Source organism: Homarus americanus, unplaced genomic scaffold, assembly GCF_018991925.1.
Source record: "Homarus americanus isolate GMGI-L3 unplaced genomic scaffold, GMGI_Hamer_2.0 scaffold2539, whole genome shotgun sequence".
Classification (NCBI taxonomy): Eukaryota; Metazoa; Arthropoda; class Malacostraca; order Decapoda; family Nephropidae; genus Homarus; species Homarus americanus.
In genome coordinates this window covers 1,481,342-1,505,997 of record NW_024725489.1, presented here as the reverse complement: position 1 = coordinate 1,505,997, position 24,656 = coordinate 1,481,342, and the positions used below count along the sequence as shown (strand labels likewise).

The 24,656-nt window shown below is 38.6% G+C and overlaps 1 protein-coding gene across 2 annotated transcripts in view; it reads right to left on the bottom strand.

The window, feature by feature from the left end:
• LOC121864950 (activating signal cointegrator 1 complex subunit 3-like) overlaps window positions 1–24,656 on the bottom strand; it is an 88,001-nt gene that overhangs the window by 35,631 nt on the left and 27,714 nt on the right. For both annotated transcript variants that reach the window (XM_042364168.1, XM_042364169.1), the window contains exons 15-28: window positions 24,438–24,550; window positions 22,164–22,282; window positions 21,746–21,875; window positions 15,760–15,980; window positions 12,924–13,029; window positions 12,532–12,756; window positions 12,000–12,089; window positions 11,578–11,722; window positions 5,469–5,605; window positions 5,034–5,207; window positions 4,513–4,738; window positions 2,181–2,322; window positions 981–1,089; window positions 125–293 (exon numbers count right to left, since the gene is read on the bottom strand). In XM_042364168.1, the coding sequence (XP_042220102.1) occupies window positions 125–293; window positions 981–1,089; window positions 2,181–2,322; window positions 4,513–4,738; window positions 5,034–5,207; window positions 5,469–5,605; window positions 11,578–11,722; window positions 12,000–12,089; window positions 12,532–12,756; window positions 12,924–13,029; window positions 15,760–15,980; window positions 21,746–21,875; window positions 22,164–22,282; window positions 24,438–24,550 (2,106 nt within the window). The remainder of the gene's footprint in view (window positions 1–124; window positions 294–980; window positions 1,090–2,180; window positions 2,323–4,512; window positions 4,739–5,033; window positions 5,208–5,468; window positions 5,606–11,577; window positions 11,723–11,999; window positions 12,090–12,531; window positions 12,757–12,923; window positions 13,030–15,759; window positions 15,981–21,745; window positions 21,876–22,163; window positions 22,283–24,437; window positions 24,551–24,656) is intronic.

Below are 24,656 nucleotides of genomic sequence, written 5' to 3'. Positions count from 1 at the left end.
ATGAGGCCTCAGGTGCCTACTGTCAGTATAGGTAGTGAGGGTATAATGTACTCAGCAAGATAAGTAAAGCACCAGTTAACTTGCAAAGCTCTACTGGAGAACCTTCACTTTATGAAGCACTGACCTGTGTGAGGAGGATGACGCTCTGGAAGGATCAAATTCTTGAAGTTCATAACACAAGTGGACTCACAACTGAGCCATTTATCACTAATGGCCTTCACATAATACTGGTTGGGCATCGGTTCAAAGATGGGGATGGTAAACACCAGCTGCTGCTCCTCACGACGAACAACCTACAAGGACATACACCGCACAGTTTCTTATCAATGTGTCTCAATGGTAAATCAAGTTAAAATTACACATTCCCCATCAGTTGATTTGAAATTACTACTAATGTTAAATTTGGTAAATTTAACCTTTGTTTATTTTTCTTAAATTTTAAGAGTTGCATAGTTTATGGGATGTGTAAAATTCATTTATACAGTTTCAGTACAACTGATGGAGCAATATTCTGTACTGCATTTGAACTTTTTAACGTTTCGACAACCAGACACATGGATGGCCATTTATTCCAATACAGTACGTATTCTGTTTTGGGACAAAGAAGGCAATACTGTACGTGATGGAAGAAGTAATTTAGTAAACTTAGAAGGTGTGGAAGTGACACACACCGTCTATGAAAGGTCAGTAAACAAAACCAGTAATGCATTTCCCAGGACTTGTAAGTTAAGAAGGGATGTGTGAGTAAAAAATGATAAAAGTAAAGTGTATATGTAAAAGCGTGTCTGCTTGTGTATATTGTACGTGTGCCTCATTGTGTATACTGTACTGTGTACTGTATGTGTATGCATAAAAGTTAGTGCATGTGCAAGTCTGAATAGATACATAAATTTGCACAAATACAAGGAGGAAATGTTTATATACAGACCAAAGAAAGGGGAAGTTAAGGTTAGTAAAAATTTTACCAAATGTTGACTTACTTGTTTCTTGGTGAGTGTGAACTGCTCGTGGTGGTACATGTGGTTGGTGTCAGGATCCTCAACCCAGATCCAGTATGTTTCTTGGCTGCCATGAACCTTGTCATTCCAACTATATAATCAAACAAGTCAAATACATTTAATTTTCATCCAATACTAATCACATAAACATTAACTATACCTATCTGTTGTCTATACCTTGTACTGTACTGTACTCCTCTCTTAACACTTATTTGGCAGCTAAGGAAATCCTGCTCCACCCCCACGTGCAATAAAATGGAACAGAAGAAATATGAAATATCCACTGATGGTGGCCACTGTCCCTACAGCTGTCTTCCACTTATGGTGGCCACTGTCCCTACAGCTGTCTTCCACTTATAGTGGCCACTGTCCCTTCAGCTGTCTTCCACTTATGGTGGCCACTGTCCCTACAGCTGTCTTCCACTTATGGTGGCCACTGTCCCTACAGCTGTCTTCCACTTATGGTGGCCACTGTCCCTACAGCTGTCTTCCACTTATAGTGGCCACTGTCCCTTCAGCTGTCTTCCACTTATGGTGGCCACTGTCCCTACAGCTGTCTTCCACTGGCCACAGCTGTCTTCCACTTATGGTGGCCACTGTCCCTACAGCTGTCTTCCACTTATGGTGGCCACTGTCCCTACAGCTGTCTTCCACTTATGGTGGCCACTGTCCCTACAGCTGTCTTCCACTTATGGTGGCCACTGTCCCTGTCTTCCACTGCCACTGTCCCTTCTGTCTTCCACTTATGGTGGCCACTGTCCCTTCAAGCTGTCTTCCACTTATGGTGGCCACTGTCCCTACAGCTCTCTTCCACTTATGGTGGCCACTGTCCCTACAGCTGTCTTCCACTTATGGTGGCCACTGTCCCTACAGCTGTCTTCCACTTATGGTGGCCACTGTCCCTACAGCTGTCTTCCACTTATGGTGGCCACTGTCCCTACAGCTCTCTTCCACTTATGGTGGCCACTGTCCCTACAGCTGTCTTCCACTGATGATATACCTTTGCAATTTGTCTGAAATGATTACTACAGCACACAGAACCTGATCAATATAATCAACAGCTGATGATATAACACCTAACAGATATTCATACTCGCATGAAGTCAGCTGTAATATATTCACAAAATTACATTAACTCTCCTTTAATATACTCACTCACATTAACTCAATACTCATACTCACGTGAACTCTGCTTTAATATCAAGCTTCACCCTGAGAACAGTCCTGGTGATAGGCTGGATGGTGGCCTCCAACAGCAGTAGAGGGAACTGCCATGCTGCTGCCTTAACTTCTTTACCCATCTTTTCGTGGCGTAGTAACCTGCCTGAGGGTTTTGAAATTAATTTATAATATTGGTAATAGTTAATTTTACCGCCACACCACCCCGTTAAGTACTGTACTGCGGTGTCCCTCAGGACTCATTTAGTTTAAAACTCGGGTTGAAACATAATGAGCCTCTTCAGGGGAAGATGTTGTTTAATAATACTGGCGTTATTCTCAGTGTGTGTGTGTGTGCTTGCTTTGGAAAAATCCCTAAATGGCAACTGTAAGCTGACGTAAATCAGTCCTGTCCATATGGCAGGAGATACCGACTGAACCCCCCCCCCCACCAAGTGATCACTACACATACGTGTATAGTTCATGAAACACAAGTCAATATGGTATAAAATCAAGAGATTTTCAGGGAATTTTTTTTAATATATGTACGTATACAGTATTTATGAAAATACAAATAAAAATAATGATGGACCATCCAACATTTTGCAACTTATAAATCTAATTACTATTTCTAATTTCCATTCATTTTCATTAATGTATTTTATAAATTTTGAGAAAAGGGCCCTAGCTATTAATACTAATAAAGTGATACACACACCTCCAACACTTATTATATTATACAGTATATTCTCGTATGATCTGCCACTTATGGTGTATGTTTTATCATTGATATTATAAAATACTAAATGCTGTGCGATAACATGTATAGAAAATGACAAAATATTGCGTCATGCTCCTGTTCCTCTGTGATGGAGGTTTGTTTGTTTCTTTTCTTTTTTTTCTTTTGATTGGGGGACTGACCACACACCCCCCAAAAAGGTTCATGCCTCTCCCCTACTCCTCCCCTTCCATTACTATTGTAAAATGTTTTACTTTGTTTTGTTTTTATTTATTAATTAATAAAGATATGTTTACTGTAATAATTTGTGCATAATGTGTTTAATATTTTATATTAACCATGATAAAACATACACCATAAGAGACCGATCATACAAGAATATATAAGAAAAAATGTTGGAGAGTGTGTTGGAGGTGTGTGTGTATCGCCTCCCCCCTGCAGCACCTAGCCTCCCCCCCTGCCTCCCTCTACCCTTGCAGTGTCTCACACAAAAGATTGTATGTATGATGTGTTGTTGAGGTATTAATTAATGAATAATAAACAATATTGTATTGTTAATGACAGTACAGTAGTACTGTCATTAACGATGCAATATTGCTTATTTATTAATTAATACCACATCACACTCAGACACCCAAACACCCCCATATTGTATGACAAACTTATACGTGGTTAACTACGTGGTGGTGAATTAGAAGATCAGCTGTCGAGGAGCTTAGCGCTTGGCAACCCTGGTACATGTTACCACACCTTGCCACTCCATCTCTCTAATCACCCAGGGCTTTCAGCTTTCTCACTCCACATTTTAAAATCAAATGTAACATAATGTTGAAGGGATACAATGTGATAAGTGTAAGTATAAAATATACTGTATTTTAGCTTTTGTACTTATTCAAGTCAACTTCAATCCTGAGACCTACTAATCCCCCACCTGACAGAGGGTGACCTGACATTATATCAGGTCAGTAATATGAGACCACCAAATACCCTACCCTACCTCCCACCTGAAATTGTGTCAAATCAGGTCAGTTACATGAGATCCACTAATCCCCCACAGCTCCAAGGGAGTGGAAAATACCAGTATTTGCTCTGACACCCAGCTTCATTCACGTCCATATCATATAGATTATTAGATTTTTAGTTTAGACTCTTGGAAAACTCCCCAGCACACAGAAACATTATGATGATGTGAGCTAGTGTTTGTCTGTGCAAGATGCATTGTTTAGACACTCGGAAAGTTTTTCCAGTAACAGGAAATATTTCCGGGGATGGGGGATTTTTCTGGGTTTCAGAAAGTCGTCTGGTTAGCCGGAAATCTCTCATCCCCGGAAGTGCTCTGCACCAATTGTTCTGGCTAACGGGGATATCACTGTACAGTATACTGTAATTCTCTCAGAACTGGAAATTAACCTGTGTATCTACATCCAGGAGGGAAAAATGGAATGGTACCGAGTAATTAGTGTCGCAATAAATAATTGATTCATCCCAAGAGTCATTAAAACAAGTTATTACTTTAATTTAACATACGAGTGGTTCAGCCAATTATTTGAGAGGCTGGTGTTTATATGGCCTACCATACTAAACACTGTATACAGTACAGTACAAGTTCGAGTATACCTATTTCTCTGTGGTCCATGTCACGGATTTTCTCAATAGTGAGGCGTTTATCTTCAATCTTGTCAATGATTTCATGTGTGAGGCGAGCAAACTGCTTCATTGGACTCTCAAAATGCCACATCTGGTGCTCCAACATCTTGGCCATAGTCAATAGTCTAGCAGCCATGAGCGGCCAACTTCTGTGAAGGACAATTTCAAACAGTGCACGAGTGATGCGCACCGAATTCTGCAAAATGTTTTTAGCATACAGTACAACAAGCTACAGTAGATATATTCTCAGGCTCATGACTTTAAACTTGCCACCTATTAGAAAATAAGACAAAAACGGGTGCATTTAAAGTACTGTTCACTCGATATTCAGACCAGCTGTAGCCATTGGATGGGTTAAGATAATATTGTCCATGGTTCCAACCAATATAAAAAGGCTATTACTAGAAGTGTGTCTGTTTTTTACAGCAAACAATAACTGTGATAAGGAACAGTAGAGAGAAAAAGTGTTATGTTAGTAGAGACTACTTTACCTCAGTGATGTAGTTCACATCCGACACAAGAGAGAAACTGTCAACTCTGATGCGAGAGATGTGACTCTGTAAGAGAATGTTGACCTTGCCATGGAGGTTCTCTACACCTCCCATGGCTGCTACTTCACATTGGTGGTGAAGGTCATCTAACTCATTCAGCTCCTCATCTCGAACCTGAAAATAAAAATTATACACTTATGAGATTTATTAATCTATCTATCTCACTTCTGCAGGTGCACAGTGGCTTTTAAATCACTCTGTAAATCTCTATATATTACACCTAAAATTCAACAAAATCAAAGGGAGAAACAAAATTTTATAAATAAAAATTTCTATAAGAGAGAATTGGCCCTGAAGGTGTGAAGAGCTGACGACATCATCTACACAAATGAATGATTTTCTAATTCCATTAAACATAAAACAAAATGTGCTCACCTTCAGCTGAGAAAATTCAGAACTCTGAGAAATAACAGCTAAGATGTCTGCCTCATTCATCACAGCCTTGAGGAATTCATTGAAAATTTCTACAGTGTCGTACTTAATGTAGAACTGACTGGCCACTCGACCCATGTCTGTGATAATAAACCATTTTACATTAGTCATTATTAGGATAGTAATTTTTAACCTCTTAAACTAACAACCATTGTGGAATGTCTTTTAAATCATATGTAATCCGTATATAAAGTAAAGTACTCCATTAGCCAGAATAATTGGAAGAGTACTTCCAGATGTGAGAGATTTCCGGGAATCGAGAGGACTCTCTCAAATCCTCAAAAAAACCTCTCATCCCCGGAATTTTCCAAGTAATGGAAAATTTTCTTGGAAGTTCCAGAAATTGCCCATTGGTACGTCATCTCTCGAACCCGGAAAAATATCCCCCATCCCGGAATTGTCTGGGTACCGGAACTCATATCATTGTATCACACCTGGATGAATATCATACTCAATTCTGAATGATGAATGTACTAGTCTTCACAGGAGTTTGAGGAGTAAGTTACAACACGCACACACACTGACCTTTGCCCCACGATGTACAGTCAGCCAAAGTTCCATCGACCCCACCCTGGCTCTCATACTCCCAATTTTACCTGCCAATACTTGAAGGAAGGAAGGAAGGAAGGCTATGTAATGGGGAATGTGATTGGTGGATTTATTTTTGACTGCATCAATGTCAGGATAAATATTAAACAATCCAAAAGTAACATTTTTATAATAATAAACTACAGTATTCATCGTTATTTAAGATCATGACAAGTTTCCAAATATTTGTATATTTGCTTAAATAATGAAGATATTATATCAACGAATTGGCAATGCAGCTATAACCAGGGATGCCACGAGATTCTCACATCAAATTTCAAGAATATACAGTAAGTTCCACATTTAATCTTGAATGTTTCATGAAGGAATTAATTGTCTTTACAATGTGAGCATTATATAATATAATTTGACCTACGTTAGAGAGCAGACACTGTGTAACAGACTCGCTTGTCAGTAACGACATTGTATCTTCGTATATTCTAGTTATCAGTATAAGTATATTACATTCATAATTATGGCAATTAAAACAAATTACAGTGACCCCTCGTTTAACGAACGCCTTGGTTAACGAAATTTCGGTTAACGAACTGCCTTCCATAAGGATCTTCAATTCGGTTAACGAACAAAAATTCGGTTAACGAACAAAAATTCGGTTAACGAATTTCTTACGAACCGACCTCAACATGTTTTCGCTTGCACTGACCGGGCAACCAGCTTTAGTATCAGTCCGCCAATACATTAATCGGTTCTAGGGGTTAAATTCCTTACTATTTTAGTAAATATCAAGAAGTTAATACTATTCAATAATTTTAAAAGTTTAATATTCAATTTTTTAGTCATTTTAACAATTATTGAACATAATTGAAGGTAAAGTGATTAGTTTAATGCGCGGCATCCAGCCTCTTAACACAGCAAACAGGCGTTAGTCTCTCTCTGTTTTCACTGGAGGTAACATCTTGCTTGAGACTCTCCAACTAAACGCTTTTTTCTGTGTTTCCAAGCAAATTATTGGTCATTTTGAAATACCTGTATATTTTACATATTGACAATATATAATGCAGTGCAGTGTTGATTTAAAGAAAATAATCTTGAATTACACCAAGAGAGCTAAAATTTTATGGGTGAAATGGCACCATGGGGTGACTTCTCTTCCACCCCAATGCCTTCTCTTCTTCCTTCTCCTCCACCCCCATTCTAAATCCCATCATCATCATCATCATCATCATCCAGGAGTCTTCTACATACACACCACAAAGTAAGTGAACTTTTCTACCATTTTTTTGAATTTAGGAAATTTTCGCTGAGCTGGAACCAATTACCCAAAAACCCATTGAAACAATGGTTTCGGTTAACGAACGACCTTCTGGAACGGATTGAGTTCGTTAACCGAGGGGTCTCTGTATATGTGAAATGTGTGCTATTGGGAAAATGAAGTATCCAAGTTGAAGGTTCCAAGTGTTCCCTGAAGAATGCAGTGATGGGTAGGGAAACACCGGGTAACACTGAAGTCCGTTTATTAAAGGATAGGAGAAATACAAGTGGTGACTAGCGTGTGCCATGCATGGCCCACGGAGTCAGACTGAGACTGCCTTGCCATATGGCAGCCTCGGGGCAATGTTGCTACATAACACGTGCAGCGTTGCCACGTAATTACATATATAAATGTCACACGAGAAGGGTGTACGCCTGCGTGCTCCGTGGGTACCACAAAAAACAGGCCAATGTTCAACTCTCAGCTCTAGACACACTAATACACTGACACTAACACTGCCACTAGAACGCACTGTGACGGCGCAACACTGCACGTTGCGGCGAAACACAACGCAACACAAGAGTCGACACGCACATCGCCGGCAGTCGCACATCGCCGGCTAACTGTCCATTGTTCACACACTTGTAAGTCCACAGATCCTACTCACTGCGCCGTGAAGGTTCCAAGTGTTCCCTGAAGAATGCAGTGATGGGTAGGGAAACACCAGGTAACACTGAAGTCCGTTTATTAAAGGATAGGAGAAATACAAGTGGTGACTAGCGTGTGCCATGCACGGCCCACGGAGTCAGACTGAGACTGCCTTGCCATATGGCAGCCTCGGGGCAATGTTGCCACATAACACGTGCAGTGTTGCCACGTAATTACATATATAAATGCTACTCGGCACAGTAGCTTATTTACAAGGTTGCTACTCGGCACAGTAGCATAGATACATAACCTACACAAGTGGCAGCTGATATATGGAGTTTAATATCTGGTTCCCCTTTGTCGAACTAAAAATCGACAATTGTTCGGCAAAAGACTGCGTACTCATCGTTAGGTAACAACATTTTCAATACAGGGTAGTTACCTATCTTTTTATGACATCAGCATCAGGTTTTACGCCCACCAATCACATATCACTTGGCATGGTCTAATCAGTCAATAGGAGCTTGACCGAAGTGTTGTTGTGAATACGATATCAATAGTAGGCATTACTTCTGTCACCATGAACCCGACGCAACAGCGCTTAACTACTCGCGGCCAAATAATCGCCCTCCGAGAAGGAGGCCTTACGGTGAGTGCCATCGCAGACTGACTTGCGGTTTCGACTTCAACTGTGAAGAGGTGGATTAGGAGATATGCCGAAACGGGTAATTTAACTGATTTGGGTAAGTATGAAAATTTCAGATTGAACCAGGATATAAACAATAACCAAGACATTTATTTTTATATAAATGATATGATAATGCAAATATTATAAAGTAAATGTTTTGATTTTTTGTTAAAGGTTATGAGTGTATGCCATAGCATTAATGGCATACCAAGTTATGACACAGGAGATAAAAAAAAACAATATATGTCTATTTTCAGAAAGAAGACCACGCCCCCGACTGACGACTGGGGATGAGGATGCCGTCATAATAGCAGCAATCCAAAACAACCCATTCTCCAACGCTGCCGCCATCAGAGAGGCGTTACACTTAGACGTCTGTGCACAGACTGTCAGGTCAAGTTTGCATGAGGCGGGCATACAACACAGAGTCCCTGCCATAAAGGAACGGCTAACTGAACAACACAGCACTGGTCTCCTCCAGTTTGCCCAGCAATATGTGGGAGAGAGCCTGGAGTTTTGGTTGCGAGTAGTCTTTACGGATGAGAAGACTTTTGCCAGTACTAACCACGGTAAAATTCATTTGTGGCTGCCAAATAGCACGAGGTAAGTAAACTTAACATATTAACAAGTCAACAACGATTAAAATAAGATTTAGACCGTATTTGTCTATATAGATGTAAAACATCGAACAGCTCATTATACAATTTCAAATAAAAGTCTAAGATTATTGCATAACATTAAAAAAAAAATTCAAGTATTATACTACAAACTTAATATAAGATGTAATAGCTTAATTAGGCCAACATATTATATTTGTATCGTATTTTTCCTTCCTGCAGATATGACAGGGCCCACATATACGAGGTGGCTAGAAGTGGGCATGTGATGCTGAACGTGTGGGGCTACATATCCCTGCACGATATGGGAGATGTTTTCCAAATTAAGGAGAGGTTTACGGTAAATAAATACGTACCTAGACATCCTGCGGACTCAGTTCCTCCCTTCAATTCAGGAATGCTCTTTCCCATTCCCTGCTGGGCCAATTACTTTTATTCAAGATAGATGCCCCATCCAAACGGCCAGAGCAGTGCATCAGTGGTTTGATGGGCAGCAACACCTCAGGCTCTTGGAAGTACCGAGCAAGGGATGCGACATGAATCCCATTGAAAATATCTGGGCAAGTATCGTCAATTCCTGGAAGCCCGAATTCGAGAGGACGCCGAACCGGATGTTCGACCACATGACAAAACAGTGGGAGATTTTTAGAAACAAACCTGAGCTTGTTAGAAACAATGTATCTTCTATGCAGTGTAGGCTGCAAGCTGTAATTGATAAGGAGGGTGGATGGACCCGTTATTAAACAATATACTGTAAATAACACACCTGTCTATATTTTAATCCTCTAAAGAAATATAATACATGCCTTAAATTTAAATTATGCAATGACAATAAAGCCAGTTGCAATATGATTCAAAAGAAAAAAAAAAGTAAGGAATTAAAAAACCCACATAACTGAGAGCTATTCAACCCCTTTCTGAGTCCTTACCAACAGACTCTCTCTCTCTCTCTCTCTCTCTCTCTCTCTCTCTCTCTCTCTCTCATTCACTGAGTTATTAATAATAATACCTGTTACCGCCTCTGGCTTATTATGCTGGTGTCAGTACTGACGTTCGCTGCCTTGCCCGAACAAACATTGGATCTCTCAGCCTGCGACCATGCCCCCCTCCCCCCCCACCCACGTGACCTGTGACCCCACCAGATGTGGCGAGGGGCGGTGTTTACCGCCGGCATCACTGCTGGCACCGCCGGGAGTGTTATCACCGCTGGCGTCAGCATTGGCAAGTGAGTACTGGCGTGTGAGTGTTGGAGTTTGCTGGATTACCCGAACAAAGATTTGGGGGGGTGGGGTGTTTATGGACAAGAGGTCCTGATTCTGTTAAATGTATGGTTTAAAGGGTGGTGTGGCCGCAAGCCCTCCTCACTCTCGAGTGAAGCTGTAAGGATCAGCCCTCTGTTCGCACTGGTAAACACCGACTCACAATCCTGTCCCAGAATTTGTGCTGAGACAATTTGCACAGTTTTGTTGTCTCTTGGTACACCATACTGATCTGCATTGACCCACACTTGTAAGTACAGCATAAGTGATGACATACCCCTAGGTACTGAAATAGTGTTGACTAATTATGTCTACTCGTTTCTGCCTAACCTGGAGTAATAAGACAATGCAGAATGAAACGAAACTAAGATTAATATAGTTGTGAACTTTGTGTTATGTCAGTATGTTTAATAAATTGTAATTAAGATAAAATTGTGTGAGACTAACTAATTATGTATCAGATGAATCACCATGTAATAATATGAACATCTCCTCTGCAGGTTTTGACCACATCAATAAATTGAATGCGTCAAAAGGCGGGTTTCAAGCATTCCGATCGACTTGCCCGTCACCTGAACGTCCTTAACCAAGGCGTTTAAAATACCATCAAATGCAGTTAGTAGAACACCAAAATGACCACCTCAGTGGTTTATTATTATAAAAATGTTACTTTTGGATTGTTTAATATTTATCCTGACATTGATGCAGCCAAAAATAAATCCACCAATCACATTCCCCATTACATACAGCCTTCCTTCCTTCCTTCAAGTATTGGCAGGTAAAATTGGGAGTACGAGAGCCAGGGTGGGGTCGATGGAACTTTGGCTGACTGTACAGTCAACTTAATTCTGTTCACCTCTTCCCCTGTACCACAAACCTCGAGATTCAGAATAATGAAACCAAAGCACTCATGGACAGAATGATGCATTGGTGTCTACTGCTTTGGGTTCACGAGTCTGAATCTCAGGGTTTGTGGTACAGGGGAAGAGGTGAACGGACTTTAATACAGGTAGTTAATTGTACAAAAAAACATGCTGACCTGTTATATGGAGATAGCCGGTACCCTCATCATAACGCACCATCCTGGCTTTATCAAGAGCTCGTGCTGCCTTTGTGAGGAGTTCCCGGCGGAATAACTCGAGGGTAGGATCCTGCTGAGCTTCTTTGTACAGCAGACCATATACCTGCACCAAGGAAATACAGCAGTCGTACTGTGAAATACTGTACCCGCAAACATTTAAGCTTTTCAAACACTTGCCTGGAGTACTTATGCCTCCTTAAAACAAATATTTACACCACAAAAAGTATAAAAAAAATATATTTATTTCTCTCAAAATATAAAGATGATATTTTCAAAGTTACAATTACTCCAGAATCTCAAACAAGGCTATCAGCCACACAAGCACCATACCACCAGAGAAAGTGTAATAAAACAAGGACCCACAAAACAATAATTGGTACCTGAGGATTTTTGCGCATGCGGACGAAGAGATATGTGTAGCTCATCCACTCAATAGCTTCTTCAACGTTTGTCACATTACCCAAAGAAACCTGTAAGACACTCAATGTACTCATCACTAACACAATATATTATTTTTCAATCAATGCTTATTTATCAATCAAATTTTTGGCTAATCGGTAACAAAACATAAAAATTCACGAACACTTGTAAGTAAAATGACTTGATCCAATTTTAAACACCACTTTGCATTCCATCTTTTACCTTTACTGTTCTTCTCTCTCACTCTTGTGGTGCAGAAGGTAACCATGTACTCACACTTCACAGGAGTACAATATGAGAGGAAAGTGCTAAGAAAGAATAATATCCACACACACACACACACACACACACACTCTATTCATATCCTGAATCTGCAAGGTACAGTGATTTCTGAAGTGTTTAATAGATACACATTCCCCCTTGTTCTATCTTTAGTAAGAAGACTCTTCCAGGGCCACACCTACACACATTATGAGTCAATGGTTCACTTACCTCAGCATTTAAATTGTCTGCCAAATGATTGATGAAAGAACTCTCAATGGGATATTGATTGGTAAGAAGAGACAGGTAATGTGTCAACTTATCGTGGGTGGTAATGATGGTACCATGTCCGCTGGTGTCAAACTGCGGTCGACCAGCACGACCAAAGATCTGCAGCACATCCAGAATGCCTAAATCCACCATTGTGCCATGTTTGCTGTTGTAGATATCTGTCCCCTGTAGAAAAATGAATATTTACACAAAATACCCTTTAAAAACATGGAATAAGAGAAGTGATAATGTAATTTGTGAGGAATAATCCTATTAAATACAGATATAAATTCACCAGGAAATATTTTAGAAAATCTTACACCACAAAATCCACAAAAAAAGACTTATTTCACCTTTATAATGACAGCGTGAGCAGGAAGGTTGACGCCCCAGGCCAGTGTTGCCGTACACACCAGGACCTTAATGAATCCTCGACTAAATAAGGACTCAATCTGTGTTCTGCAGAGGAAAGTTTTTGGTATTGGGCTTCAAATTAACTCGACAAAATTATCAAGAACAATAGAGGGACCCAACAAAGGCCACTGGCCTCCATCCCTCATTATGGCCACCTCTAGTGGGTAAATAAAGTAAATATGTACCACCTAGTGTATATTTACTATACGACTCGCCACTTAGTGTACATACAAGGTCTGTCCAAAAAGAAACCAAACTTTTTAAAAAACAAATTTATTGCTTTACTTACAACTTAATCAGACTTGTCTCCTTCAAAGTACTCCCCTCCACTGTTGATACACCACTCCCAACGTTTTTTCCCTTTCTGGAACGCGTCCTGGAATGCATTTTGAGGGATGGTGCACAGGTCTCATAGTGAATTTTCTTCTATCTCTTCTATCGTCTGAAATCGGCGACCTTTCTGGGTGGTTTTCAACTTCTGAAAAAAAAAAGTCCGTAGGGCCAAATCCGGAGAGTAGGGCGGCTGGGGGACGATAGTCGTCTCGTGCTTCACCAAAAAGTCACGGATAAGGAGCGACACATGAGCAGGTGCATTGTCATGTGCAGCATCTAGGTCTTGTTTGTCCACGCCTCAGGTCTCTTCCTTCGCACTGCCTCCCTCAAAATGCTTCAGGACCTCCAAGTAAAACTCTTTATTGACTGTCTGACCACGTGGAACAAACTCATGATGAACGACACCCTTCCAATCAAAAAAGACGATCAACGTCACCTCCACATTTGAGAGACTCTGAAGTCCAGATTTGGGATCGTCTTCAGTGGATGTTCTTCCCCTTTTGAAACGCTGGTACCACACGTGACATTGTGTACGGCTCAAACAATCCTCCCCATAAGCCTGTTGCAACATTTGACAAGTCTCCTTAAAAGTTTTCCCAATTTGAAACAGAATTTCACACAAACACGTTGCTCTTCAGGATCCTTCATTGTTCAACTTGCAACAAATCGCCAAGTGCACTAAACACACGTTCCCTCTAGCGAGTGTAGCTTGATGACTAATTGATGTGGCGTGGTGCGGCTAGTGTTAGACTAAACATCAAGGTCACCGCTAAACAGAGCTCCCGCTGCGAGCACGCTGTGCCGGCTCGTTGGCGCGCTATCTAAAAAGTTCGGTTTCTTTTTGGACAGACCTCATATACAGGTTGTACCTCTCTAGTCCAGCAACATCGGGACCTGACCGGTGCCGGACCATGGAAATTGCCGGACCATGGAAATTCACCCTTTTCCTGACTTGTGCTTATGCCTGGAAGCACTAGCACCACTTTCTCTGCATCATGGTCTCTTTGAAGACATATTGAAAGGTTAAATGTCGTATAGTAGCTTCTCAAATTTCACGAGTTTTTAATTCTTAACGTATTTTATTGGAACACACAAAAAAATAAATAAATAAAAATTTTGACGGCGGAAACTTGAATTTCGACGGGTTTGAACGGCCCGCCAACGTGCAGACGACGTGCATAATCGTGTAAACAGCGTCATTTCTCTTATGTACAAAAGATTCATTATTGTTTATTACTGAATGTCTTTTTTATTGAATTAATGTTTGTGTGCAAAATGAGCAATACAATTCATTAATAATACGTAGAATATTAAAACACACGAGGAAATGACACAGCATTGTTTTCGTTGATTACAAAACCAGTGACTGACTGGTTCTACATATAAAACTGAAGAAAATAAGACCTTGGTTGTAGCTGTAGTAAAATTAATATGGTTGTTTTAAGTAATGTTATTTAATGTTAATAAATGGAACAATAGAAGTAGCTAACGATAATGGTAAAGAAAAAGAGAGATCGCATATGTAAGTGCGCATGCGCACACGTGAAAACATATCGTCATTACTTTACATAAGAATATGAAAGCAACATTTATTTACTGTTCATATATATTTTAATTAATGTTTCTGAATTTGTTTTTATTGAATTAATGTACGTGTGTGCAAAATTAACAATACAATTTATTAATAATACGTGGAATATTAGAGGAGACGAGACGGCTGCTGGCATTGTTTATGTTAAAGCTTACGAAACCAGTGACTGATTGGTTCTACATATGAAACTGAAGAAAATAAGATCCTGAGTTTAGCTGTAGTAAAATTAATGTAAAAAATGAATATGGTTGCTTGAAGTACCTGTAATGTTATTTAATGTTAATAAATGGAAAAATATAAGTAGCTAACCATAAATGGTAAAAAAAAAAGTGAGACTGCTCGTATGTAAGTGCGCACATGTGAAAATATATCGTCATTACTCTACATAAGAATATGAAAGCAACACTTATTTACTGCTCATATATATTGAAGGGTTAAATGTTGTACTCTGTATAGACAAGCAGAGAGAGAGAGAGAGAGCAGCCGAACTGCCGGATGTAAACAAACCTTAATTTCCCGCGGCTTTTTTTTTTTTTAAGGGGATTAGCCCACCCGGGCATAGGTCACTGACCCACATTGGGGCCTGAGGGGCAAAAATTTAATACTCCTGTAATAATAATAATAATTCAGATAAGTAAAAAAAAAAAAAAACTGCCTATCTACCTATTGGACAAACTAAAATCGTTCCGGACCACGGGAGTTTCCGGACCACAGAATGCCGGACTAGAGAGGTACAACCTGTACTACATGACTCACCACCTAGTGTACATGTCATATCAGGCAAAAGACCTCACTCTCCTTCTCTGGCAGATGTTCTATGTTAGAGAGGATCACAACCCACTCATACCTACCTGTCAGATCTTAGAAGGCCAGCATGATGGACTCCAAACCCAGAGTCAAATAATTCATGTAATTTTTTGTTTCGTGAGCGACCTAACTCCTTGCGAGCTCTGGTAACATCTGGCCCTTCATCTGGCAGGAACTCTTTAGTCTTCCCCATCTCCTGAGCTAACTTGATCAAATTCTCAGCTGTACGTAAAGTTCCATTACGGGCGTGAACAAACACCATGACCTGTGAACAAACATCATGAACTGAAAATTAACACAAGTTACCGGGAGAATTAGTTACTGGTGTCTTTAACCCTTAAACACTGGCCATCATCATAAGTGGAAGTTTGGTGTAGGAATGGCAGCCATCATCAGAGGAATTTAGCAACAGGGAGAGGACTTTATCAGTGGAAGTTAGCAAAAAGGACTTGTCTGTGTAGTACAGTGGGGTATGCTATAACGAATCTAATTGGTTCTAGAACCTTGTTCGTTATAGCATTCGTTCGTTATAGGAATAACCCGTTCCAGGCCCCCAAATACAACCACTTAACACTGAAAAATATACCGGGTAATATAAAATTGTAAAAATTGTAAAAAAAGTGCATAAATATACATCTAAACCCCTGAAATAAAGAATATCATTAATACTTGTAATAAAAAACAATAAATTAGAAAAAAAAAAAAAAAAAATCTTTTAATAATGTTCGTTGTAGGAGTTTCATTCGTTATAGCATTCTCAATTTTATTGGTAAAACCGTTCGTTATAGGAATATTCGTAGTAGGAGTTTCGTTCGTTATAGCATTCTCAATTGTATCGGTAAAACCGTTCGTTATAGGAATATTCGTAGTAGGATCCGTTCGTTATAGCATACCCCACTGTATATGTATACAGTGGTCCCTCGGTTAACGAACGCCTCGGTTAACGAAATTTCGGTTAACGAACTGCCTCCCATAAGATTCTTAAATTCGGTTAACGAACAAAAATTCGGTTAACGAATTTCTTACGAACCGACCTCAACATGTTTTCGCTTGCACTGGCCGGTCAACCAGCTTTAGTATTAGTCCGCCAATACATTAATCGGTTCTAGAGCTTAAATTCCTTACTATTTTAGTAAATATCAAGTAGTTTATACTATTCAATAATTTTAAAAGTTTAATATTCAATTTCTTAGTCATTTTAACAATTATTGAACATAATTGAAGGTAAAGTGACAAGTTTAATGCGTGGCATCCAGCCTCATAACACAGCAAACAGGCGTTAGTCTCTCTCTGTTTTCACTGGAGGTAACATCTTGCTTGAGACTCTCTTCAACTAAATGCTTTTTTTCTGTGTTTCCAAGCAAATTATTGGTCATTTTGAAATATATTTTACATATTGACAATATATAATGCAGTGCAGTGTTGATTTAAAGAAAATAATCTTGAAATACACCAAGAGAACTAAAATTTTATGGGAGAAATGGTGCCATGGGGTGACTTCTCTTCCTCCCCAATGCCTTCTCTTCTTCCTTCTCCTCCACCCCCATTCTAATTCCCATCATCATCATCATCATCCAGGAGCCTTCTACATACACACCTCAAAGTAAGTGAACTTTTCTACCATTTTTGTTGAATTTAGGCAATTTTCGGTGAGCTGGAACCAATTACCTAAAAACCCATTCAAACAATGGTTTCGGTTAACGAATTTTTCGGTTAACGAACAACCTGCTGGAACGAATTGTGTTCGTTAACCGAGGGACCACTGTACAATATACAGGTAGTTCTGCTATAACGCGATAATTGTGTTCTTGTAAAATATCGTGTTATAGAAAATCGCGTAATAGAAATAACAGGGCTTATGGAGAAAATAGGGTTAGGTGCAGATTACTCGAAATCGAAAAAATTTAGTAGTTAGCCTAACACAAAGGATAGCACAGTCTAAATAAATGTTACATTCATATCTAATAATGAAATCATACAGTAAATGTAACACTTTACCTTGAAAAAATATGAATGTAACTTGATGGGGGAGAAGGGTGATTTTGAGGTTGATAACATCGAGCTTCTCTTCAAGTGTTATATCCTTTCTTTTTCGATCATCACCGGGCATTCTATCACCAGAACGCTTCTTGGAGATATTCTTCTTTACCATATTCACAGTTTATACCACAAAATTGGAGAAATAGTAAGCAAAAATCGCGTTATAGCAAACAAGCGTTCGCGTTATACAAATATCGTTCCTAATTCATAAATCGCGTTAGAGCAAATTCGCGTTATCAAAACAAGCGTTATAGCAGAACTCACTGTACTGTAAATAGGATCCAATTAAAATTCTAATTATACAGGTTAAACCTCGATTTTTCGTAACTGGATTTACCGGCAACCCACATTTAACGCCCTAATTTATAGATATTGGATTTTTTTTTGAAAGGCCCGCCCATAATTTACATTAATTCCTCTACTTGCGAGTCTCTCTTGCGCACTAGTAAATAATTTTGCAGCGTATTTATCAGAATTTAATACATACAGGTGTATCCAGATAACCGATGCATATAGGGACCAGGAAAAGTCGTTGGTTATTCAATCAACGGTTATTGAAGCAATTAATCCCATAAGAACATAACAAATTTAAGGGGTTAGAGACCAGCCACCTCCCCTCTACCCTTGCTATACAAGGTATCTCTGTCGTGCACACTGTCAAGCAAGAAAATAAAGTAGACATATAAAGCAAGCATAATAATGGGCCTTAAATAAGCAGTATAAAGCATAAATTGACTGTTATTTACTTGTGTTGAGGATGGTAGAAATGGTTTAGGGTGTGAAGTATCTACCAATCTTTACTGGTCCATCAACCACTCTTATTATGCCTTATTACACCTTACCACATCACATCAAACTTCCCCTCGCAAGATGAACAATCACTGGGGCATTTAGGCGTGATTGAGTATCACACTAAGACGGAAATAATGAAAAACACGAAGTCAGAGACATATGGTAAGTTTAAACAAGAGCAAAGATGGCGGGAATGAGTCAGAGGCATTTTACAGAGCCGTCTAATGGCAAGAATTCGCACCACACCTTGCCCGCCAAATGAAAAACAGTGCTGCCATTCCTCTTCCAATCGTTAGATCTCCGGGGTATTAACGAAATTTGCGGGGTACTTCCCCTATATGTATTTGTCGGTTATGCAAAGTGCCAGTTATTGGGGTGTTGGTTTTCAGAGTATACCTGTATTATTGTAGTGTACAGTATAATGGTTTATTCACTGATCAGTTGTCAAAGTGCAAAAGTAACCAAATCGAGCCATCATGCGACACAAATCAGCTGGGCAGTCACCAGCTGACTCCGAGACGTGTGTGTCAATATGCTGTGTCGTCATATCTGGGGGAAAAGCCAGGTGGGTGGAGACTGCTGACTGGCAATTGGAGATGCAGTTACAGCTTAGTGATCACTGCCTCAACACACATGTTCACTTCCTACACATACACACCCATGCACCTGATTTTTTTATTTTCTAGTTTTATATTACATTTTCTTTATTTCTTAGGCATATTAGAGTATTTAATTTTTACTCCTTTGCTCTGTACAATATTAGTGAAAACGGTTTTAATATGGTAGGCTATAATATCCCGAGAGATTTACGTCCCGTGGGAAGTACGTGTTTACTTGTTTATTTAAATTCTCGGGCTTGAATTATATGTAGAGAAAACAATTATTTGTTAAAACATTAGATTTTATAACAAAAACTTACTCCGTATAAATATCAATGCCATCTCCGAAACATTCACCATTTCTAACCTAAAATAATATGACGAATATGATAACCTTGGTAACTTGATGCAATGGTTTCGTCAGGGACGTAACGGCATGGTTCAGACCCTGCCAATGCCATTAAATTGAGGTTCAACCTGTACTAATGGTACCATTATTAACCAAACTTAACTTAATTTTGGAGTACAATAGTTATTTTATGATGATGAAAATATTAATATATAACACAGTAAATTTTACTATACAGTGAACCCTCGCTTTACGCGGTTTCACTTTACGAGTTTCTACATTTACGCGGTACCCTGCCAGAACCGGAATTCCCACTTTACGCGGTGCATCTACTCATATACGCGGGTGAAGTATAATTTTTTTATTTAGCTCATAAAATTCATACAAATTATCCGGCCAGAATATAATTTACATTGCTGGAATTCTTACAATTTGATGATCATTTTGAATATAAGCATCATAGATTTTGCATTAGACATACAAATTTTAGATCTAATGCAAGTATTTTGTTTACTCAGAGCAAACATGTTATCTTTCGTGCAAAATATATGAAATGTATATTCAAAATATCCAGCAATGTCAATTATATTACCCTAACTTTAGTCTGAGGTATTATTTATTACTAAAAAGGTAAATATTCTGGTTTCTCCCACACATTTCTCTGGTAGGGAGGGTTGGTGGGGGATGGGGGGGAGGGAGGGACCGACCGACCATCTGGCGCGGTTGGAAGAGGGGGGAAGGCAAGGTGGGGTACTTTGATTGACAGATGGTGTTGTGAAGAATATATTTTTTTTTATTAACTGAAGATATTTGTTTTAGCTCATAAATTTCATACAAATTACCCGGTCAGAATATAATTTACATTGCTGGAATTCTTACAATTTGATGATCATTTTGAATAAAAACATCATAGATTTTGCATTAGACATACAAATTTTAGATCTAATGCAAGTATTTTGTTTACTCTGAGTAAATATGTTATCTTTCGTGCAAAATATATGACATTTATATTCAAAATATTCCTGGTCTTACAAGGAATCCAGCAATGTCAATAATATTATCCTAACTTTAGTTTGAGGTATTATTTATTACTATACCTTAAAATCTAATGGTTTTTCCCCCAAACATTTCTCAGAGAGGGAAGAGCCAGGAGTGTGAGAAGAGGGGGAGGGAGTTGAGTCCATTATTTAAATGGACATTAACTTGGCGACTGTATTTCTCTATTTCTCCTAAGTATTAATTGTGTGCATGTACCATCATAAAATTAAGATATTTTTACTAGAACATAGGTATTGTGTCGGAAAAAGTGGAGTTTGGGGGTCAGCCGGTCTCTATTTCATTTAATCCCATATGTTATGTTGTTCACTTTACGCAGGCCTCCATGGGTTCAATTGACCGCGTAAAGTGAGGGTTCACTGTACAGGTTGACAATCCTTTATCAGAAATCCTTGGGGCCAGAGGCATTTCGGTTTTCAGAATGGTTAGTTTTTTTTTTTTTTTTTTTTAAATATATATAATGTGTATTAGCCCACCCAGGCATAGATCACTGACCCACATTGGGGCCTGGGGGGCAAAAATATAATAAAAATTATAATAATAATAATAATACAGTAATAATAATTCATAGGTCTAGGTCGTGTTTCTCACTTTTGATCTTTTTTCATTCTTGTATTTCTTTACTGTATCATTATTTTATCATTACAGTATTATTGTTATTATTATTATTAATTTTATTATTAGACTTTATTATTATTATTATTATTATTATTATTATTATTATTATTATTATTATTATTATTATTGTCCAATAATCATTATTATTTTATTTTGGTGTATTTTTATTAAAAATTTTATTTACTATGAATAATTATTATTATAATAATTATTATTACTATTACATTTTTGCCCCCCAGGCCCCAATGTGGGTCAGTGATCTGTGACTGGGTGGGCTAATAATTCCTGTGGGAAAAAAAAAAAGCAGCCCCACAAAAAAACTTTCGGTTTTTAGAGCTTTTCGGTTTTCGGAATTTCGGATAAAGGATTGTCAACCTGTACCTGTATATAGTACTGTACAGTACTAACAAATTCCCTAAAGTGAAGAGAGTATAGCAAAACGTTATCCTTATAAAGCCCAAATATAATTCAGTTGCAGTTAGAGGTCTAATTGGAACATCATCCCTAATAAGTCAGTCAGTCAGTCAGTCAGTCACACAAAAAAAAAAAAAAATATGCAGTGAGTAAAGGACTCACTTGGTGACCTCGTTCCAGGAAATGGAGACATTTATCAAAGGTGACTTTATCCATGTCCTCCATCTGCTTGAACCTCCCCATGGCTTTCACTCCGATGAATGACAGGCCGAGAGGTACTGGACGGAACCGCCTGCAGACATTGATAATTTTAACAATTCAATGTATTTATTGCTATATTTTCTAACAAACAAAAGGTAAAATGAAATATCAAATAAATTTTATCAAATTCATTCACAGTGGACAGTGATGACTTAAGGCAACACTCCTATACAACATGTTCCACCATAAACATTTAGTGTTCAGTATCATGAGGCAGCTAATGGCTAGACCTTCATTATGTGATCATGAATGTGTGACATCATTATTATATCCACTGTACTGTACTGCCTTTAATAAAACAAGAAACAATCTCTCTTACCCATCAAAATAGAAGAGGCCCTTGAAGGGATTCACTCGAAGAAAAGAAGCTACATCAATATAATTTGGTAGAGTAGCAGAGAGACCCACTATTCTTATCATGGACTGCTGGGACTCCACCTGTCAGTACAGCATCAAACATCTACTCAAACACAGTACAGTGTAAAGCTTCCACTTTTAACACTCCCATAAATCTACAAACTGTTGTGAATAAAACTGGCTTATAGAAAAAGTGGCAACATGTTAAGTGAGCAATTGATAGTAATTACTCAATATTTCTGTCACACCGAGAAATATATAACTAAAGAACATACGAGCAACATTTTAAATATAATTATCAAACTAAGCAACAGATGAAGTGATGGAAAAGACTGCATGCAATATACATGATAAAAAACATTACCGGGTAGGTTTCCCATAATTTGGCAAGAGACAGTGGTGTGGTTGGTGGCCTACTCACTACATATACAGTACAGTATACAGTGATCCCTCGTTAAATGAGCACCTCGGTTAATAATTTACCTTCCATAAGATTCTTAACTTCGGTTAACGAGCAATCCCTCGATTAACGAGTTTTTTACGAGTCGACCTCAACATGTTTTCGCTTGCATTTGGCGGTCCAGCTGTAGTATTAGTCCGCCAATACAGTAATCGGTTTTAGGGCTTAAATTCCTTACTATTTTAGTAAATATCAAGAAGTTATACTATTCAATAATTTTAAAAGTTTAATATTAAATTTTTTAGTCATTTTAACAATTATTGAACTTAATTGAAGGTAAAGTGACTAGTTTCATGCGCGCCATCCAGCCTGGCAACACACCAAACAGGCGCCAGTCTCTCTCTCTTTTCAGTGGAGGGAACCTCTTGCTTGAGACTCTCTTCAACTAAATGCTTTTTTCTGTGTTTGCATGCAAATTATTGGTCATTTTGAAATTTAATTTACATATTGACATTATATAATGCAGTACAGTGTTGATTTCAGGAAAATAATCTTGAATTACACCAAGAGAACTAAAATTTTATGGGTGAAATGGCGCCATGGGGTGACTTCTCTTCCACCCCAATGCCTTCTCTTCTCCTTTCTCCTCCACCCCCATTCTAATTCTCATCATCATCCAGGAGCCTTCTACATACACACCTCAAAGTAAGTGTATTTTTCTACCTTTTTTGTTGAATTTAGGCAATTTTCGGTGAGCTGGAATCAATTACCCAAAAATTCATTGAAACAATGGTTTCGGTTAACGAGCAACCTGCTGGAACGGATTGTGCTCGTTAACCGAAGGACCACTGTACTGTACTAACTATAAGCAGTAAAAATGAGCCACTAATCCGTCTCATAGGTTGTGAGTCAAGAGTGTTATAAGTGAGCCATGGATAAAATGTTATAAACAATCCAGAGCATCATCATGTGTTCGACACAAGAGAGTCATAAAATATCTTCTCAAACTCCATAAAAGACTGTTAACAATTTCACCCTCTTCCTGGAAAAAATAATTCCTTCTATTTTTAAATGAAGTTTTTCTGAAAGTAGCTTAACTCCTTAATAGCTGCCATCATCTGAATAAGTTAGCAATAGGGATAGTGGCCATCATCTGAGGAAGTTTCATTTTCCTTGTGTGCCATGGTTGCATGTACGAGGAAAATGGGGAATACGTTGCTGGCTATTAAAGGTTAAATACATCCTAAGTTAGAATTATTAGACACCTTGTTCTCTCTGGTAATAACCATTATTCATGATCATTGTGTCCATATATTCTACCAGCTTTACACGTTACATTAACTAAAAGAAAAAATGATTATTACTTAACATGTAGTCAGGAATAAGATGACTCAGCAGACATACATAAGTGGCAGACACAGCAAATCAGAAAAAGAGAAATGTGAATTTGAGGCAAACAAACAAAAATTTGAGTTAAACAATGTTGTCACTGATGGTGTAGTCAAGACCACGAACTACACCATTCACAATTTCAGCCTTTATGGATCACATGAATATTAGCCTTCCAGATAATTTTGGGATGGTGAAACTTCAGACCAGTTAAGCTGAAGAGTGAAGCTTTAGGTGAAAACTTGTGGGGTATCATATGTTTCATAGGGGCTAAAAGTGTGAATGGTCTCAACTATATCATGGTTAAGATGATGTGGTTAGGGTTGATGCAGCAAGTGAAGAGGTTATAATTTTATATAAAAGATAAAACAGCTACGGTAATAGAAAATATAAGGTCCACACATCAAACATTATTATCAACAAGTTAACGACAACAATAAACTTTACCATGCGTAAAGTACGAGCTACAAGAGTCTCCAGCACTGGGCCTCGATCACCATGCAGGAGGTGAACCTCATCAATGATCAGCAACTTGACCAACTGGGAGAGCTGAGTATCACCTGTCATTATAAGAAACATCATGACCAATACTAATATAAAGTTCTGTTAACTGTTTACTGAAGCTTGACACAGTAATCTCTTTTTCAATCACTACAAAACTGAGAC